The 22,192-nt window shown below is 36.8% G+C and overlaps 1 protein-coding gene across 18 annotated transcripts in view; it reads right to left on the bottom strand.

The window, feature by feature from the left end:
• The window catches only part of LOC122356515 (regulating synaptic membrane exocytosis protein 1-like), a 60,646-nt gene that overhangs the window by 21,428 nt on the left and 17,026 nt on the right, over window positions 1-22,192 (bottom strand). For 7 of the 18 annotated variants that reach the window (XM_043255269.1, XM_043255280.1, XM_043255271.1 and 4 more), the window contains exons 1-7: window positions 16,203-16,220; window positions 6,681-6,982; window positions 5,243-6,057; window positions 2,363-2,403; window positions 1,715-1,825; window positions 1,454-1,553; window positions 721-844 (exon numbers count right to left, since the gene is read on the bottom strand). In XM_043255269.1, the coding sequence (XP_043111204.1) occupies window positions 721-844; window positions 1,454-1,553; window positions 1,715-1,825; window positions 2,363-2,403; window positions 5,243-6,057; window positions 6,681-6,979 (1,490 nt within the window). In that variant the 5' untranslated portion in view covers window positions 6,980-6,982; window positions 16,203-16,220. Of the gene's footprint in view, window positions 1-720; window positions 845-1,453; window positions 1,554-1,714; window positions 1,826-2,362; window positions 2,404-5,242; window positions 6,058-6,680; window positions 6,983-16,202; window positions 16,221-19,063; window positions 19,281-20,347; window positions 20,370-22,192 lie in introns of those variants that run through there. The other 11 variants (XM_043255266.1, XM_043255272.1, XM_043255273.1 and 8 more) reach the window with 5 other exon arrangements.

Raw genomic sequence — 22,192 nt, 5'->3', positions numbered from 1 at the left:
ATTGTATCATTTCACATCACATTAAACACCATCAGCCAGAGGTTACAGAAAGGGCGCCCTCTTTATAAGGGCTTTAGGGGTTGAAGACAGAAGCAAATGAGGAGAGAAATCAGAGATGAGGTCCAAAAAAAATAAAATAAATAAATCACAGCACCTCTTACACTGTGTTTTACTTGCAGCTAAGATTTATACACCCTTTGCAAGTGTTTGGAGAGAAATCAATGAATACATCTTTTAAAGAGGTGGGAGGACAGAGCAAAGGAGAGTATAATGGCAGTGAAACAGTGAAAACTAAAAACAATACAAAGCTAAACATCTATTGCACGGCTATTCAACTGCCTGTAGACACTTCAAACACACTTGTTTAATAATTGGTCCAAATAGAATAAATTATTTAATGGGTCATGAAATGGAGAATCAAAAGGCGTTAATCTACAATTTAAAAAAACTGTGATTTTCAAAACTATCTCCCTATTGTAAAATCTGATTATTTTTTCTCTCAAACTCCAGGATTTTAAATAAAGACAATGGTGATGTCACAGTTCACCCTTATATGGGTCATCATTGTATGTCATGTGAGGAGGTGTTAGTTAAAGAAAGACCTTTTTGATGCCAAAATCTTTGCTAACTTTATAAACTAGCCTTGGTTTGGCTGCTTTGCCTTCAGTTAATGTTCACCGAGAGTCAGATATCCAGTAAGGTGCGTGAAGGACGACTTACCCTATTGGCCTTGATACTATTAACTCAACTTGTGGTTCCGTTTGGGAATTCAAGATGATATTGTAAACTTCTTTCTTGGTTAATCCAGGTAATGATTTACCATTCCACTGAAGCACCTCATCACCTACAAACAGCAAAAATATGTTGTTCCTGTAGAAATCTGAGCAAACCACCATTAAACTCTTAAAATAGCAATTTAACTTTGTGGTCTGTGTATATTCATTTGTCACAATAATGAAACACCTTCATTTGGGGTCTTTACATTTTAAATACTGATATATGCCAATGGTTCTCCAAGAATCCCTATTGCCCACAACATTATTCAAAAGCTCCTAGTATCTTTATATACAAAAAATACAGTAACTTCCACTCGTTAAAACACTTTACATGACATTTGTTGTTGAACAAAAATGTTCATATATTCAGGTTTTTCAAGGCTGTCAAAGAAAACAAGGATATGTTATGGGTGGTTTATAAAATCATTTTTTTTTTTGTCATGTTAACTTGTTTTGCTTGTTTTATCTTATTGTAAATCATCTTAAGTCATTCTGAGGGCACATTAGAAGTTTGCTTGTGGGCACTGGTCCTGTGTGAGAACCACTAATATATGCATCCATACAGGATTCATTTGCTAAATCAGTGCATAAGGTAATTCACTTGTTTACACTGTTTAATTATTTAACATTCCTAGTTATTTAAAAATGAGAGAAACTGAGAGAAGTTCTGGACTCACCGGCCCGTAGATGACCCACCACATCAGCTAAACTACCTTTCTTGACTTTGATGATGAAGGCCCCAAGTCTCCCAGTTTCTGTAATCTTCCCCCCGACCACCTATACCCATACAAATCATTTAAAGATGGGTAAAGTCTACAGAGAATACATAAATGTCATTTTGTGTGTGTGTGTGTGTGTGTCTGTAAAATTTACACAATTACTCAAATACATATTGTTGTCATATCATACATTGTTTATGCAAGTTGCTCTCTCCTCACCTTTAGCCCTAGCAGAGCCCCAGCCTCTTTTGGCATGGCTGATCGCTTGCTCAAAGTGATTCGGCCAATTAAATGATCACCTTCCTTGGAGGGCTGCCATGTAACTGGATGCTAAAGAGAACAAGGCAGAGATTAATCCCATCAGAGAAAGGACCATTCCATTACATCTAACCCTTACCTCACCTTCACACTCATGCACATTCACACACACACACACACACACACACACACACACAAAGACACAACCAGGGTTATTATAACTAACAGAAAACAAAATCAAAACCAAACATAACCAACCAAACAAACAAACAAATTTTCATTGCGGTACATTTCATGTACTTGAATAAAAATGTAAAAAAGAACGAAAACACAAAACTATATTATACTAAATACTAAAACTAAAAGGAATATATAAAACCCTATAATAATATCTCAATTATTTGCACTAAAGCTATGCACTTTATAACTTCACACATTTCCTTGGAATCTAACCTATGACCATGGCAATGTGAGCTACAGTGGCAAACAATATGCAACAAATGCATCCAGTTAATTTACAGGTTACTGATCAGTCAATGTACTGCGCTAAAAAATATAACTGTGGAAATAGAATGTAAATTATTAAAACACAATGTAGGAATGACTTACATGCCACGCAGTGGGGTCCAATGGACAGCACTCCCAGTCCCCTAAAACACACACACACAAACGTTTATTACGCTGTACATATGCTGACTATGTGAGCTGCACTAGCCAGGGTCCATTTCTAAACCCGCTCTGTTTACGCTTAATGAATATCTGAGCCCCAAAAGGGCACCTGCAGCCAAGATCTCACGCTAAAATATGTTCTGATTTGACCCACCTGCAGTGCAAGAGAGAGCAAGAGTGCTTGTGAATATATGTTTAAGAGCTACATTTAGTCCCCAGACAGTGGAAGCAAATGCTGACACCGAAGCTGAATACACACTCCCACACACAGACACACACAGACACACACAAACACATAGGCACAAAGGGACAGTCTCAGCGCTTTCCGTGACGTTGGCCTTCTATTTACTGCTGGCATGTTATATGGATGAGTGCCTTGTACATACGAGGTTTCTGGGCTGTTTTCCGGATATTTTTGAGCACCTGCGATGCCTTGAGCATGACGCACAGAGTGCTCAAATTGTTATCCGGAAAAAATTAAACGTTGCAATAGACATTAGATTTGAATTACTTTCAGTCTTTTTTTAAAAGGTTCAAAATAAAAGTGTGATTTTGACTTTTGGTTGGCTTTTATATGGACAAATGTTCAGTTAATAAAAAGAGGTATTTGCTAAGAGAAGCATCGCTTTTATTACTGATACGTTTTTAAACCATGACACTGATAATAACAACAACAAAAATCCCACAGGTTTGCTTTGAAGACCTAAATATAGATTTGGGGATGGGCTTTCTGACTCAAAATCGCTACAAATGCCTTAGCAACACACAGACATACACTTACACATTGATACAGATTAATATATGAACAAATACTGATTATTTTACAATATTACTTTCCAATATTAATGTTAATCCAATTTTAGTGATTTTATATAGCTTTATAAGCACCTGATTAAAAACAACAACAACAACAACGGTGCAGGGGTTCAAAATAAGGGGGAAAAAAGAAGCCTTTGAGACCTGGATAGCTTACTTACAAGTATGTCAGGGAATCTTCATAGGTTACTTTTTTTAAGGAAGGCTGCTTCTTCGCCGTCTAACCCAGTTCTATGTCTATGCACGGTTGTCCTATAAAAAGTTACTCTAAATAAAATGTTAAACTCTGGAAAGCAACAAAATCATTTCATAAAGCTAAACAGCTATAAAACTTACAAAGGAAATGCCAAATGCCATGAAGTAATATTAAAAAGAATCGGTCTGTATGAAGTATTTGCTATCTAAGGGTATAAATGTTGAATATATTGCTTGTTGCATGGTGGATTGGTCCCCTGTGTGGGCTTTTATCTAAGCCTCTCTCATTCACATGACCTCCAAAGTATAGTGCTTAGCAAATAAATATTTCATTAGCACGCAGTTTCACATTGCAACATACAGTATGTATTGTTACACAATTGTATTTACTTCTAATAACTTTCCAAGACAACAAAGAAATCAAATCTAATAAATATCAATCTCTGCTCAAGATTTTGAAACTGAATACCAACTGAAAAACCTTTGAGTTTTAAGTTTAATTGCAAATCCATTCTTTGGCCATTAATAACAGAACTAATACTGTATATTAACTTTAAATAAGATAACAAGAGGCGTTAATTTGAATTATTCGGTTCCTGTTCTTTAGAAGAAATAGTCGATTCTCTTACCTGGTGTTATGTTGAACCTGATGAAATGTTGTTGCACCGATAAGAGCAAGCTTGTGTTCTGCTTAACCTCCTCTCAATCTCCTGTTCTTTTATTTTTAGTCTCTCATTCCTTCTCCTATAGTCTGTCTTTCCTAGTCAACTCACAATGTTTACATTTCACCCCTGGCTTGTGTTAATACACTGACCTTTTAAGTCTGTGTTCAGTCAGTTTGCCAGCACACAGTGCAATGTGAATAATCTCCTTTCTTTCACACCTCAACCTTCATCCAGTCAAAACCAGTAAACAATTAATCTATGCATACTATCATCCTATCCACATTACTACAAATAAAATACTGTAAAACACCGTTTTTAAGACACGGATATGCAATCAATCTATCTATCTATCTATCTATCTATCTATCTATCTATCTATCTATCTATCTATCTATCTATCTATCTATCTATCTACTTCTATTTATCATTATTTTATTTTTGAATTAGCTACTGTTTTAAAGTTCGGTTTTTAATGAATACATTTATTCAGAAAGAATGCATTAAATTGGTAAATACATTTATACTGTCTAAGATTTCTATTTCAGATCAGTGCTGTGCTTTTATTTGGTAAACTTTGTATTTACCTTTTAAACTTTTTATTGCATTCTAAAAAAAATTAAATCTGCAAAACTTTTTCAATACATCAGCACCAAATCAGCATCTTAGAATGATTTCTGGTCCTAAACTTTTAAACAGTGTATCTATAACAAATTATTATTTTATTATTTTAAAGGGTATGTATTATAAAGTATTCGGAACAGACGGACATATCACTGTTGCACTTTTTGAAAATATATTTGAAAATAAAACTAATAAATTAAATAAAACTAATAAATAGATAATGTAATTGATTAATTAAAAAAATAATAAAATCAGCAGGATCTTTATGAACAGTCATTGTTGACCACCGTTTCATTTGCACACAAAGCAAATGAAAAGTCTTGCAGCATTTAAAGGAAGTTATGCAACCTCTTGTTTAGTCATCGCTAATCAGCGTGTTGCCAAAAGCACTAAACTCATCAAACCAAATATTACAATCATATTAATGGTGGTTTCCCTTTGTGAATCATGGAGTTTAGTGTTAATGCAAACACTTAATTCAATATAAAAAAATGACACAACAGCAGATATGCATCTGACCCACCTCTCTCACTGACGCTCTCGATCTCCACATCTTCACAGCTGGTGTATTCCGGTGTCGAACCCGCCTCTTCCTCTGAGCTGCTGACAGACATCTGTCTCTTGTTTCCTCCCCGTTTGCTCTTGTAGGGGCGGGGCGGGGGCGGTCGTAGAGATTCCGATTGGTCAGAGCTGAGCGAATCATTGCGCAGCATGCTCTCTGCTTTTTGTCGTTTCGATTTCCGCAACAGCGCAGCCGAACCGGGGTCCAGATGACTCGGCTGCAACTTCCTGTCCCATTCCTGAGGCTCCCTGAGCTCAGGTGGGCCTGCGGGCATGGCAGGGCCCACCCTGAACCCCGGAGCTGGCGGCTGTGGGGTGTGGTTCATTTTTGGAGGAGGACCCTGCACAACAGGTGCACCTTGCACACCTGTACCCCCCGCGGTCCTCTCTGGGGCGTAGACCTGCTGCTGGCCCTCCAGCGAGGCCTGCCGCCCATCTGCCCATCTCCGTGCACCTCTGTTGTCCTGCACCATCTCCCCTGCCTCCCTCGGCTTAGGATGCATACGTCCATCAGGCTCCGCCGGCCGGAGTTTGGCCGGATGATGAGGAGCATTTGGGTCAGTCCTGCACTGTTCCCTGGGTGGTTTCTGCTCCGTCTCAGTCCTCCTAGTCTCAGGACTGTCGTGCTCCTGAGAGCGAGTCTTCATCAGTCTTCGGCTTTCTCTCCGATTTTCTCCAGTATCTCGCTCCTCGGAGTGGATTTTGGATAGGCCTCGCAGCCTCTCACCTCTTGGCCCTAGCTTGCCATTCTGATCAGAGGCTGCTGGTGTCTTTTTTCTAGAGGAAATAATAACATGGCATCACAAAAAGACATTCTTACAGACAGTCTTTTATATAAAAAAACTTGAATAGAAACTAAATGAGTGACACAATGATGCTTCTTGTTTGTCATGAAAATACTCTCCTAAACTGGTTCACGGGTCTGAGCTGGTTTAATCTAGAATTCAAGCCTTCTTCCAGCTGGGGTCTAGCTGGCTAAACTGGTGACTAAAAGGATCTTTGGAAAAACAAAAAGTGTACTATACTATGTAGTGTACTAAAAATACTATACTATATATATATATATATATATATATATATATATATATATATATATATATATATATATATATATATATATACACATTTAAATGAAAGTTGTGATTATTTTCTCTATTTTTTAAAACTGTGAACAGCTACTCAAGCAAGAAAACATGTAAGGTGGGACTTTATTTTGTCCATCAGGAATTGATTGGATTGTTTGCCAATTGCTGTGATCTCATTTGAGTGACAGGTTGCTGGAGGGATCAATGTACTGCTGTCGCACACGTCATCAGAGAAGAGATGTTGTTACGAGGTGGAGGGAAGTCAATGTTTTTTGATTAAAGATTAGGACAAAAAAAAATGAGGCTTAAGTGTACCTTTCTTGTGGAGGCTCACTGCGTGAGCGCAATGACGACATATCGGCTGGGCCAGTGGAAGAGCCTTTTCTGGGGTCGGTCGGGGCATGTGGCTGGGTGTCATGGGCAGTGGAAACGGAGGAGTCGAGAGGGTTCTGAGATCTAGAGCGCACTTTCTTCTCCCCAACGGCATCTCCACACATGGCCGGTTCACTCACTGCTGACCCAAGCTCTCCAGCCTTGGGCCCAGGACTGGGAAACCACTCTCCTGATTTAGTGAGCATATCCTGTTGCCTTCGGCACTTGTTACATACCCACATTACCTGGGGTAAAAGAAATATAATATTTCAAATTAAAATTTCACTAATTTTGAAAAGCTGAAGTGTTTCTTTTGTTATTTCTAACTTCAATAATAATTAATCCAAAAATATTTTCAGATACTGTATCTCACCCAAAATGGTTTACTTATGTTATATTAAAATAAAAAACAATTTTCTGAGAGAGAAAAATTACATACTTCACAGGTGTGTGACATTTTAAAGTCACTATAAAAATATAAGGTAAAAATAAATGCATATTTTAAGAAAATTAAAGTGTTTTTTGCATGCATGTCAACCTCTTGTTTGGGACTCCCAAAATCAAAATATTAACTTTTTTATAACCCATGATAAGAGCACTTTAAATGAAAACTTTAAACAAAATGAAAAAGTATGATATTTATGCATTCACAAAAATTCACATTTATGCATTTATAGATTCTGGGTCAATGAAAAGTTGAGTTCATGATAAAGAAAAAAAATGGCCTAATATGTATGTGTATATATATTATTTAATTTTTACATTTAAACTTGGCTACTTAATCGTAATAATAATGATTTTTTTGTATACATATATTATGCAAATGACTATATATGTGATACCCTAAGTTCACATAAATCACGTCTTCCCTGACTACAAAGCTACAGATAAAAAGGTTCTTGATCATGTGGTGACCAAAAATAAAAGCTGAGGCGTCAAAAAAAAAAAAGAGCTAATCTGGCAGAGACAGAAACCCTGCGATACGTGACTCAGGTCTGACAGACAAAACGGCAGCTCGCTATAAGGGATAATGTAGGCAGGAGGAGGTGTGAACTGAAAAAATGAGACCGAAAGGAAACTGTTGCGCTAGCAGGGATAAATGTAAAGACAAACAATGAATATAAGGTAGTAATGTTAGCTGACAGTAGGTGGGTGTTGCTGAAACAAGAGGTTGAGACTTGAAGCTGTGAGCTCCGTGGGATGTAATCACATGCCCACAGAGCAAAGGCATTGACCGTGGTCACTGTGGGAAGATTCGTAGGAACTGTGGGGAAAAGCACGGAGGGTCGGGCCATGCTACACGCAAACATTAGCAGCGCTATCCATCACCCTCCTCCACACACACAGAAAAGCCTGCCTGCTGATTCCTTTAGCAGGAGGATCAGGAGCGAGGAACACAAAAGATCTTGGCACATTCCAAATTTTTTTCTACTTTTTTTTTTTTTTTCCCACTTCCCTCCTCCAGATTGCTTTTGATTAAAAGCTTGGGAGGTTGAGCGCGAGAGTGAGCGAGGGAGAGGGAGAGACACGCATCAACACGTCTATATTTATCCAGGCAGCCGCCCAGCACCATTGGGGATATGTTAAAAAATTCCCCAGCTCGCTGCATAACTTTACTCAGTGAAGACTACCATTGATCCTGCGGATGCAAGGCCAAACAAGTGATCTTACACGGCGCAAACACACACACGCACGCATTCAACACGCAAACATATACACACACACACACACACACACACACGTAAGCTTATGCACACACGCAGCCTTCTGCTGCTGATGTCCTTGCCAGACAAACACGCTCTGTGGTTATAGTCGGAAAACGAAATGTTCAAATGTGCCACCTGCTACTAGAACTCCTGTCCTAGTTTCCGTTTCTTTTTCTTTCTTCTTTCACTTTCTGTCACTCAGCTAACTTATTTAATCATTCTAAACTAAATAATTAAAAAACACAAATGCGTTGGCCATTTATAACGCAAACTTCAAATTAATGAACTACATTAAAATGCATATAAAATTATTGAACTGTCCTAATGCTGAGCTCTCTGTTTTCTATATAATTGCAGCACATTATTTTACATTAAGTGTTTTTTAAGGTTAATTCAATTGAAATACTTTATAATAGCTATACATTCAAAAGCACCTCTGAACAGTGTGAATTTAATATTATGTACATTTAATGAAAATTTAATTCAGAGTGTTACTCTGAAAATGCTTCTGCATTTCACAAATAATTATAAAGCAATATTGAATTAAAGGTAGTAGAAATAGTTAAAAAAAATGATTTGCAGAAGTCATAAATAAAACTGTATGTTTTACCAAAAATATTATTTTACATCTATAAATATAATCATGTATTACTAGCTGTTTCTTTGAAATTATTAGTGAAATTTACAGCAATTTTGGCTTGAAAATGGTTTCTTAACTTTTTATTCAAATAATTTCTAGACAAATTTTAGTGTATTATTATAGTTTTTATTCTCTTTTTTAAATTATTTTAAAGTATTTAGATTTTTTTACTTTTTTTTCATTTTTTGACTTTATTACAGGACAGCTTGGAGACAGGAAGCAAAGTAGGAGAGGGAACAGAAATTGTGGTTAGATTTTCTGTTCTCATTTTAATTTTGTTATGTGTTTTTTTTTATATTTCTATACAGTTAATTAGTTTTAATTCTAGCTTTAGTGCTGCTTCAGTTTTTTTTTATTATTATTATTATTTCTGTTTATTTCAGTTAGCTTCCAAGGCAAGATTTAAAATTTTTTACTTTAAAGTTTTTCATGTAATAATTTTTTTTTCCTTTAATTTTAACTGAAAGTTTTTATTTTCTTTAACACTAACAAAGCTTCAAGAACAGCGAAAACGAACATCTGCCATCCGTGAGTAACAACACAGAATCTGGAGCAGGGTATTTTGCTCTACATTTGCACCGGGGCGCTCTTTTTTTTTTACCCAAGGCCCTGGTTAATTTGTGGCCCTGATCTATGCACCTGGCTAATTATAAAGAACTTAATTTAAATGTGAAAAAACCTAATAAACAGACACACATGAGAAAGTCTCCAGTGATCATACTGTAAGAGCGGTGTAGATACAGAGGTAGCAGTGGTGTGTACAGGGCAGAGAGGGGCAAGAGGGGCAGCTTTCCTACAATGAAAAAGCATTATGCTGTGATTGAACAGGGCTGGCTGAGCTCCAAACTAATCTAAAGTAAATCAGCAGCAGAATCCCCAGCTGTCAGGCACAGACCCCGAACCTCCCCACACGGATTACAACACTGAAATACCAGCCGCTTCTCCTCCAACAGCCCCACAACACTGTACCGCACTGCTTCCTCTCACATCACACATCACTTATGGACAACAAGACAGGAGGAGGCAGCCGCTTTAATCAAGACAAACTGCTTTCGGACCATTTGTTTGTGTGCACGGACAGTAAAACTGCACTAGCGGATTATTAACGCACAGCTTTACAATATTACCAGATGTGATAATTGAGCAATTGCTTTGTTATTCTCAAAAAATGTGATTTTTCCTGAGAAATTGTGTTTGCAATAATTGAAGCTTATTGTAAAGGGCCTCTTTGTTATGCCTGTTTTGTATTTTTCTATAATCTACAATTTTTTTCAACAACTTGATCTTGACGTTGCATTAGTGATGGAATCCGTTACACTGTTCAAATAGGGACCACTGTACTGTGTTTATTTATATGAATGATTAATATGCTTTCCTTGTACTTTGAATGACACATTGCACTGTGTTTTACAGTTTTAAGGGAAATGTCCATAAACCTAACCGATTACCTTCTGACATAAAATTGTTTGTACTTTTTCTGCACTTTTTTTTTTCGTACAGTACAGGTTTTTCACTGACATCTGGCGGGCTAATGCTTCCTTTCTAATCAGACAGATTTGTTATCCAACTCTCAGAAGAAGAGTTTTCGGCAGTCATAAAATGTAAACAACGACTATAAGCTCAATAATATTAAAAACATTCCCAGAGGTCTGTGAGAGAAGGACAGAGGGTGTTAAAGGAGAAGGCCGAAGCCATGAGAGGGTCAGTCTCACCCTTGCTGGATACTCATCAAACTCCCGCAGGTCCAGTGATGGGCTAATTATCAAGCTAATTAACATCTGCTAATGATCAGTAAAGGCCCTGGTGCCTGTGAGCAGCTCTGTCCAAAACACACACACACACTCTCTCTCTCTCTCTCTCTCTCTGTGTGTGTCCAGCATCTCTCAAGCTCTCAGCTGAATTCACCTTCAGATCAAACAATAACTACTGCTTCAGCCAAATCTGTTCAAATCGACTTTAAATGAATCAGCTGTCTAAAAAAAGGACCAGGAAGGAAGTAGTGTTGTTTCTGGCCTGTTTTAATTTTAGTTTTAGTCTAGACTTTGTATTAAGCTGTCGTTTTATATTTGTATTAGTTTTTAAGTCACGTTAATACTCTTTTCAGTCAAGTTTCAGTCAACTATAAATAAGTCTGCGCTTTTTAGTCATGTTTTAATCAGAATTATCCATGACTATCTATGTCTGGTTTTAGTCGACTAAAACTGATGACATTTTAGTCGTTTGTTGTTGTCTTCTAAATAAAGCCGCGAGTGGGGCTTGAAGAAGTGTTCGACGTCGCCTGCGTCTGCGCAGCGCGACCTGACGCAGCCCCTGAAGTAAGACACAGGAAACAGAAATACTGCGAAATAGTAATAACATAGTTATTTTAACATAGTTTTTATTTTGTAAACCACATTCAGTCTCATTTTTATTTGTCAACAATATTGCATTATACATTTAATTTAATTTACATTGCGTCTCATCTCGTTGTCGTCACGTAATAAAAGTTTGTTGACGATGATATTTAGTCATAATTTTTATTGATGAAAGCAACACTAGAAGGAAGGATGGCTGCACAATTCTGTTCAGACAGGGAAATCTGCTAAAGCACCCTCTCTCACACCACCTCCATTTTCATTCTTCAAGCCTCAGTGTGAAAACGGCAGAGAAACATGTTTTTCCCAGGGTGTTAAAACTCTGTGTTGTTGTTTGGATTTGAGACTTTTCAGAGCAGCTGACTTAAATATATAGTTTGCCTATAAATTAAAATTCTGTCATCATTTACTCACACTCAGGTAGTTCCAACTCATTTTTGGGTGAAGTATTCCTTTAAGGGCTAATCACACACAAAAAAAATTATATTCTATTCCATTCCATTCCATTCCATTCTATTCTATTCTATTCTATTCAGGGTTTCACATAAGTGGTGCGCATGTGCAAACAAAATAAATATCGTGATGGGTAAATATTTACTCCTTGAAAATAGTTTAAATATGCTAAAAATTCATTCAAAAATCAATAATTAAAAAGAAATTACAAAATGTAACAAATTTTAAATATTAACATTGTAACATGGTTTTTAATAACATGGCTTTTATTTTATTAAAGACAATACTTGAATAAAGTGCAATAATATTATTATTTCTATTGAGCATTTCTTTTTTAAATATTCCATATATATTTTAATGGGCAGTGTGAGCACCAAACTACATCTTCAGTCCAAAAAACATATGTGCAACCCTAATAATAAGCACCTGGATATTTAATTGCAATATAACGGCTTTTAAAACACAAAAAGAGTAAACACCAATATATGCATCTATACAATACAGCGGGCACAGTCTACACAATATCTCATTTAAACATCTCAGTAACACAGTGTGGAGGGATTTAAAAGTGGACACAACATGAAACTTTACATGATATTATTATTATTATTTAGATTTAAACAGAATCAACTACACTTTTAAATAAAAGGACAATAAACTGAACAATATTAAAGACTTTTGTTAAATGTCAGTGGCATTCTTGACTTTCTTTAGTGGATTATCCACAAAAATGAACTTCTGCCATCTGCATGTATGTGCTTTTTGTGTGGGCATGTGTTATCCAATACAAGCGTGTCCTGGATTACACTAAAGCACTCGTCCCTCTCCACCCTTTCAATGCAAGATTAAGAGAACGTAATAGACACTGTTTTTCAGTCACCTCCTCAATAGATGGTTTATTTTAGCTTGTGTAAAACTGTAAATGCTTTTGTGATGCAAGAAAAACGACACTCCGTCCCAGCTCTTACTGAATATCGCAGGCAAAAGATGTTTGCTGTAAACAAATCTAGAACCCCAGAAGACTCATCATGAAAATCTCTGGCTCTTCTCCACCCAGCATCACAAACTGCCCATCACAGCTCACTGAAACAAAACCCCTGAACTTCAGGCTCTCAATAGCTCCGCTGATAAATTACTCTCAGTCGAAAATCCCATTCTGCACTTGTTTGTATGGTTTCTCTGTGCAAACCACAAACCACTAAACACACTTAACAGCAATGGACCTGGTGGGCTGCAGAAAAATGGTCTGTTCTTTCGGAGTAAAACAGCGCTAAATTAAAAAAAAATAATAAAATAAATGAAATAAAATTGATAGCAAAACAAATACACTTTTAAAAGATAAGAGAAAATGTACATTTCTGTTTAAAGGTAGATTTTTAAAGACTGGATAAATGACTGCTGAAGCTTTAGCTTTGCCATCACAGAAAAAAAGACATTCAAATTCAAATAAAACGCTATCCTTTAGTTCACAAAAATGCTAAACAACTGCCGAGCTTCTTAACAATTTACCAGCGAGCGAGCTCTGTTTGTCTAGCGGCTGAAGGCCTGTCATTCATCATCAGACTCCGCCTCTTCCTCCATCTTGTTAATATCATTTCATTTCCATCGCTCGGTAAGATGCGGACAGGTAGGGTTGTCCGCTGGTGTCAGGTCCACGCAAACGGGGTGGATAAATGGAGTGCTTGAGTTCTGTGAGTGGAGGAAAAGTGAGAACGCAGTTCACGCTTCCACCTCCGACAGCTTGATGAATTGGGGCGGCAACAGACAGAGCTAGACCCATAATTCAGCATGTTATAAATCCCGGATAAGGATGAAAGACTGCCACAAAAGACATTACTGTCCATTCCGTCTAATGAGCCAGTACATCAGCGCCTGGAGACTCTCACCCACCGGCCCTCTCTCAAAACACTCCTTCACCCGTCCCTCGTACAAAGACCATTCCTATTGTTAAATACCGGATCAATAGTGTAAATAATCTATTTCATCTCCCTGCTGATGTTACAAAACCAACTTTCAGTCTTTCGTCACTGAGACATACATCTCACGCTTGACAAGCCATCTGCGGATCGATACAGTGATAAGTTTAGCTCTGCTCCCTCTCCAAACATCAGGCCTTCTCTGAATTAAACAGATTGATGAGGTCTATGAATACAACGCCTCCCGTGGTACCGCCAGCCATTTGTGTTTGTGCGTGCATTTCATTGTCACATTATACTCGTCTCTGTAGACCTGAACTCAAGTACAAATCCCCACCGGATCTGTGTTTCGTATTTTCACTACATAAAGTCCTACATGAGGCCCGACAAAAGCGGTTTCAAAAAAAAAAAATCTCACCAGGGTTATTTTAGTTGCCAAAAAAAACTAACAAATATATTTTTAACTGAAATAAATGTTAAATTAAATAGTTAAAAAATGTTTTTAAGCAGGCAAAGGCAGCATTATAATTTTAATTTATTTTATACTTGATGTATTAAAATAACTAAAACTAAAATAAAAAACTAAAATATTACAATTAATATTAAAAGTATTTACATTCCGTTTTAAAAAAAAACCCCAAAACAAAACAAAACTAATTTAAATGAAAATAAATATAAAATGAAGTAAATAAACAAATAAATAAGGGTCCTAAAGGTACTGTATATAAGAAGCAGAATTAGAAGAATTAGCAGAATATTTTGTGTAAAAATAAAAAAAGAAGGTTTCATGGATATTGAATATTCCTCATGAAACCACTGATGCAAATAAAGAACCTTAATATTTAAGAGTGACACTAAAATAACACTGGTTCCCATCGAAAAACATTGGTCTAATGTCCCTCTCAATGTAATATCCACAAACCAGATGCAAAGGAAGAGGAGAAAGATCAATATTAATCATTTCACACCACGGTTTTGCTTTGAGGAGGTGGGCAGTGGGATGACACATCGCTGGTGTTTTCCAGTATCACTGAAGTTCTGGTGTTAAAAACTGCACAGCTCCAAAGCCCAGCCCGGCTGACCATGTAGTCTAAAATGGATCTTTGGAAAAGAAAGAAAGAACAAGAGACCGAGAGGAGAGTGTACTGCCTAGGGAAACGAATCTGACATCAAAAACAGCAGCACTCAGAAAGAAACGCTTGGCTAAAGAAGAAAACACAGATATTACCAAGAGGCCTGATAATCATTGGGATAATGAGCTCTGGATTGCATTTACGGGGATCTTTTTGCAGCACTGAAGACTATGGCACTGTTCTGATTAACGAATGCAGCGTCATGGGAGAAGACACAGTGCATGTTCATTTTAACAGTATAGCAGGCCAAGCAGGACACGCATTCTCTGGCCCTTACTAGGATCACAAATAAAGGGTGATATTTTGCTTGTAAAATCTAACCTACCGCACATGCTACATGAGTGCATTGTGGGATTAACTAGCAAGAGCTGTACACATAGGTTACGCATTTCCATATTTAAAGAAGGCATCTGCATGTGGTAATTCTGTACTAAATGTTACATGTCGCTGCAAACCAGGCGAACGCATAATGACAAACAAACAATAAATAAATAATATACACAAAGTGGTCAAAAAGCTCATAATTTTTCAAAAAAATCACATATAAGTAACTGTAATTTTGGGAAATATTCTTAAAATGATTTTGTAATACATAAAATCGTTGTAATATGTTTTAATTAGTACTGTTAGAAGTTTTTGTATACATAATATATGTGAAAATACTGTGTATATTTACTATGCATATATACATACAAACACATGCATGTACATATCTATGAAAAATATGTGGTTTATATGTTAAATATATTTATATGTAATATAAAATATAAGAATATAAAACTATTCTTAAAAATAAATAATCACAGTACACATTCGTATATTATTTAAAGAAAAATTTGTTTTCATTTTCATTTAATTTCATATGTTTGTAATCTATTCCTGCGATAGCAAAGTGGAATTTTCATCGGCTACAGTATCTGTTTGCAGTCACATCAATCTGTATTTTGGGTGTGTATGAATGCATCACCCAAATGACATAATTATTCAGGAAAATCCACAAAAACACATAATGCATACACATAAACCCTTTGTAAATCTGGGTGTTATTCAATATAGCGTATACTGTACAAAAATAAGCCGTAAGTAGCTCACAAAACCTAAACCTGACAAACATAACAGTGCAATGAATTAACACAGTGAAACTCAAAACACTGAAGATGTGCTGAAGAGCTTGTATATGTGAATGAAGGGAGTGAGGGAAAGAACACTTTCATATCGGCATTCACACTGCACAGTGACAAAAAGAGAATAGAAAATGCTAACCACTTTGTCCTCTTTCTTCTCCAGCGTCACAGAGAGAAACAGGATGGTGGGTGTGGGAGAAGAACAAGAGAGAGAGAAGTATGAAATGACAATCAGATATGAAAACAAAAACCATTTAGATGCATACTGGAATACTAAACACAAAAACTGCTCTAGACTGGCATTAGCGACATCAAAAGGCGTCAAAATACAAATTGCTTTTCCCAGTTGAAAAACAAACATGTCTTCGAATGTTTTACATTATACTGTGGATTTATTCACTTTTTCCTTGCTATTATTTCAGGACAGATCGCGGTAGCGTACATTTGCAGGTATGGTGCCACCCACAGGCTGCAGGTTGCACTGGTATGTACTGTAAGATTTCCCATGATTAATTCCCAGTGGAAATAAAGCTAGTGCATGGGTCACTGAAAACAAGAACATGACATTCCCCTTAATAGGTCCTACTGCTTCAGACCCACCAGAGTAAAAACACCGACAGCAAAATGCTACCGTATTACTATAATACACCTGCACATTGATAAACACAAGGCAGAGGCCTGCACGCTAAAGACAGGTGTAAACACCATTTTTCATTCCTTTATGTAATTTTAAAAAATCATACAAATGAACATGGGGTAATTTTTAGAATGTTCACAATATGGATGAATGTCTTTTCCTTCTACGCATATATATGGAAGCTTCATTAAATGGCAGTCAAACATCTATGACAGCCACTAAATGAAGAATCCATACAGAGAGTCACACTGCAGGACTGGAATACGTATCAGCTGGCACTGATGAAGAGGATTGGTTGATTTGATTTCATGGTTTGATTTCATGAAAATTTGAAAAAAATTAAAACATCATGTTACAGCCAGCTGCCTTGTTTAGTTTAATGTATTTTTATTTAATTCAGATTTTGGTAGCAGTTTGCACTTACTATTGTGGTTGAGGGGTTATGACATTTCTTTTTTTTTTTTTTTTTTTTTTTAAAAAGGCATTTGGAGAATCTGTAATATTGTTACAAATTAAAATAACTATTTTCTAATTATATTCTCAAATGCACTATATTCCTGTGATAACAAATATGAATTTTCAGCAGCCATTAGTCCATTGTTCAGTGTCACACAATTCTTCAGAGATATTTTTTTAATTCTGATTCGGTGTTCAAAATGCCTTTCTTATTATTATCAATATCAAAAACAATTATGCTGCTTAAAAGCTAATTTTGGAAAATCATTATACATTTGTTACTCTTTATCCTGCTAAAAACAAATGTAGTGTACGAATTAAATGTGCACTGGGTGGGTCTGTAACGGTTTCATTTAACTTTTTTTTGAGTCTGTTCACTCTGGAGCAGCTAAGGTTACTCATAGCAATGGAGCTATTAAGTGTATTTCATCGCTTTTAGCTACTGTTTCCAGTCTACCAGATTGAGTAGGTGTAGCTCTCTATGTTTAACCTACAGGCATCTAGCGACTCCATTATCAAGACTGCCACTCTCATTAATAGCACACGCCAAAGGGCTCCGAGAAACAACATGCGCTCATTTCAGTGAAACTAACCTCAGGGCAGCACCCATCCACTACCAACAGAGACTTCACTTCCATTGCATCACATGTGGGATTTCTCCTACCTTCTCAGACACAGACAAAATCATCTGAACAGCCTTCTACACTCAGCACTGACCCTATCTGAGCTTTCTCACATCTAAACCAAAATTAAACCTTCCAAATGTAAGTAAAAATCAGCTTTGAGAGTTACACCTCAATACAAAAGCAACAATCAGACCCTAGCTGATATGAGTTAAATCATAATGTCAGTGGAAAATGTACTTATAAAAAATATTAATGTAATGACCATACGTACATTTTATATAAATAAATGAAAACTTAAACAGAAAATGTCCCATTTTGTGTTAACTGGGGCATATTTGCATATATGGGCCAATCTTCTCAACAGCAAAAAGTTGCCAGTTTACCTGAACTAACTCTAGACAGTAATTCTGATTGTTGAAGGTTTCATTTAACAGTGTAATTAAATTATTAGCATTTTAAAGATTAACTAAAAGTGAGCAATTAGATGATGACAAAGATAATTTTAGTGTAAAATATGGGAAATCAGCATGTAAAAATTAAATACACTGCTTTGACAGGTACTAAGAAAATTAAAAAACTAACTAATAATAATAACTAATACTGTGTAATATATATATATATATATATACATTATATATACATTAATATCATTTATTAGTCACTTTATGGATACAATAGCATTATTTTTGCATTAAAATTTATTAATATGGATACAATTTTTTTTTTTTTATTAACTTAAAATGTTAATAAAAATAGAATATAGTGGCTCAATTTCTCAATTTACTTGTCACTGGCAGTAAATTGAGAAATTCAAATGTCCAGAAGGATGCATCTGTAACTAAATCAGTGTGTTATTAATTACATTTATCCTCACCTCCACCTCACTGACCTCACTCCCTACTCTACTGCCTCTGTCGTTGAGCTGTTGACTCCCTACACTGCACTCCTTATGACTGAACACTAATTAGCGCTCTGGACTCAGTGGAAGGAACAGAAGCAAAGGTAAATATCACACTCCAGGAGGTGGGCCACCATTTCAGGTGCTTCTCTTTGCATGGCACGGCTGCCCCTGTGGAGACTCAGCGCCGACTCGGGCATCCCAGCGTGGGTGAGTGGCGACCCCCCAGTGACCGGCAGCGTCATCTCCTCTGACTAATGCCCAATTAACCTTTCTCTCATCCACCCAGCGCTTTTCTCTCCCTATCCTTGCCTAAACGTGTGCAGATGCCGGTCAGGGAAGCATGAAAGACTGGTGGCTCACACGATGTAGGTGGTACTCACGTTATTGGAGCGCAGAGAGACCCTTCCCCCGCAGCGGGCACAGAACTTAGTCTGGCAGTAGGAGCACAGGTTTCCGCAGCCATCAGCAAACTTGGTCTTGTGGCAGATGCCACAGGTGGGGGCGTCATCCTTGTGTTGGCCCTGCTGCCTCTGTTGGGGGGGCTCCGGCCCAATCCGCCTCACCTGCTCCTTGTAGTTGGCAAACTGCTGGTGCAAACTGGGAGGGGAGAGGAGACATGAAAAACTTTAACTTCAAATTCAATAGTTACCATGTAAGATTTTTACCTAATACCTTCCCAACCTTTATATATGCCCTCAATTTTAATGTTACCAGCAACGTAACATCTGTAACATTTTAACCCAATAATCCCTCAAATAAACAACTTCATGTTTTTGTAACTTTTGTAACATTTTAACCCAATTAACTCTCAAATTAATAAGTTAACATTTTTGTAACATTTTAACCTGATAATCCCTCAAACAAATACATTTACAGTATTGTAACATTTACTGAAATCCAACAATCACTGAAATTTATTGTTTTCCTTTTTTGTAAAATTTGTAACATATATTCCCAATAATAACTCAATTTATTAATTTAAACATTTTGTTACCTTTGCAACATTTCGTCTGAATAATCCCTCAACTCTGTTTGACATTTTCTCAACACATCTGACATATTGAAAATTGACTTGATGACATGATACTCTAATTTGTTTATTTCCAATATTTTTTTCATATTTATTCAGAATCATTGTCAAAATGTAGTTTTTCTTTCTAAGAAACTGAGCCATTTTCACAGTAAGTTCAATAGTTACAATGTTTTCTCAAGAAACCTTCTCACAGAACAGAACTAATCAATATACTACTGACCATGTGCACATGACGAAATCTCAACTCCAGCTTGAAAAATTTGTCACTAGTAAGCACTTATTCTGAAAGCTAATGATATTTCAAAGGATAGAGATATAAAAATATACAGTGAAACAACATGCATGTCAATGAAAACTCAGCATAATATCCTTTCCATCGCATAGATGAAGAATGTTTACAGACTGCATGAACGTCTTCCAAACAAACCAGTGAACAAAACCATGACACATACGACCCATTTCCAGCGTTTTCCCCAGTCTAAACAGCACTGAGGTCTCATGCACGAAACTATCCAGAGCATTACTTACGCTAAAGGGGTCTTCCTCACAGACTCCTCCGCCATGACAATATCGTGTGACGTATATTAAAATAAGCAACCTACATACAGAGTTAAAAGAATATGCTACCTACGGAACATGATGAATGCGTGACCATCCATGCAGAACGTGCCCCAGAGAAAGACAACGAGATCATCTGAACACCTGCCCCAGTCCTAACCCCTGTCTCCCTCCCCCTGTGCACCCCTATTGCTCTCCTGTTCCTCAACGCCGTCACCGGTGAACGTCCTGTGGGCCAAAGATAAACACTCCAACACAGAGATGTGACTGCAAGATGTTCCAATAAAAACACTAAATCAGTTGCTTTTTCACAGCCTTAAGAGCACAATGCAATAAATTACAGTTTTTATAGGTATTAAAAGAAGAAACGTATAATTGCACAATGTATAAAAAGTGCAATAACAAAGAACAGCATATCTACATAATTCTATAGGTTAATTAAATTACAAATCGGATGGAAAGTATTTATAAAAATGTCACAGTGTTGAGTCAAAGTTTCATTAGCAATGCATAAACATCTGATGAATCAGCCGTTTGAATGAATCACTTAAAAGAACGACCCAATGACTCTCTCATTAAAAGCTCACTGATGGCCCCTACTGGCGTTTTAATTTAGTTGAAAAAGGATAATCTCCGCCATCATTTCTTGTTTTTTGCATTCAGAAAAATGTTAGAGAATCTCATAGTATTATTTAACACAGTTGTATCTGTCAGTGTAAATCATTTCATTTGATAATGTATAATAAGAATTGCATTATTATAGGCTGATTTAATTTATAGATCAAATGTAAGAATTTGAAATGAAAGATGAAGTATTAATGATATTAGTGTAAATTGCCCCTTTGTAAAGGTAAAAAAAATGGCAGATTTACATTTCAGAATATTGCTTCAGAATAAATTATATTCACAAACACACACACACACACACACACATAAATAAATAAATAAATAAATGTGTGTGTGTGTCTGTGTCTGTGTGTGTGTGCATGAAAGTAACCCTAATCTTAAGCATAACCATAGAAAGTTCATATTACTCAGTACTTAAATGTATAATTACACTGTAACAAGGACACATTAAAATAAAGTGTAACCGAGATATCTTATTACACTCTACATCCAAAAGGCTTGAAATCGCTATAAAAAAGAAACGCAGTTGGAATTAAGCATGCACTCTTCTCATCTCAATATTAAGATGTAACCTTCACCTTTCAAACTATCAGAACACAATGCCCTTTAGTTACAGCATTTCCGATGAACAACGGAGCACAAAGCCAATGCTGAAATGAAATTGAGCAGCGCTAGACTACAAAAACCTTTCAACACTTTATAAAAAACATAAGAAACAGAGACAAACATTGAGCTTGGCACTGTAAAAGAACATATGAAAGTGCTTTGTACTCTGAGCCGGAAATGATATTCAGGAAAGCAGCCCAGGCTTGCCATAATTGAGACAGCACATAAAACAAAGACCCATAAGTGAAGCACAAGGTTATACGAAAGTGAACCACAGCTTTACTTTACTAGCACAAACCCCTCTTCCCCATCACAAATCATTTGCTTCTTTCTCTCTCTCTCTCTCTCTCTCTTTCTCTCTCTCTCTCATCCAGGAATAGAAGTAAACCTTTTGTGAAATGCAAATCAGGCACAGAGTCTGCAAGAAACAGCGAGCAATTCACACAGGAATCCGGCATTAACATAGAAGTTGGTGTAATTAAGGTATGAGGAAGCTCTAATTAATGTGGTAAAGTGTGGGGACACGGAGGAGAGCCGGAGTGGAGATGCGTGAGGTGGGACGCGTTTTTTACTCCATTCTCCCCGGCTTGGTGACAGCTGGTCTCAGTGGCTGCTGATGTCGTCGGGCGAGCACATGGAAACGTCCGTGATTAAACAGCTGTCAGCAGTCGCTCGTACTAACGCA

The sequence above is a fragment of the Puntigrus tetrazona genome, chromosome 13, assembly GCF_018831695.1.
Source record: "Puntigrus tetrazona isolate hp1 chromosome 13, ASM1883169v1, whole genome shotgun sequence".
Taxonomy (NCBI): Eukaryota; Metazoa; Chordata; class Actinopteri; order Cypriniformes; family Cyprinidae; genus Puntigrus; species Puntigrus tetrazona.
The sequence above is the reverse complement of the archived record's forward strand: the minus strand, read 5'-3'. Positions and strand labels throughout refer to the sequence as shown.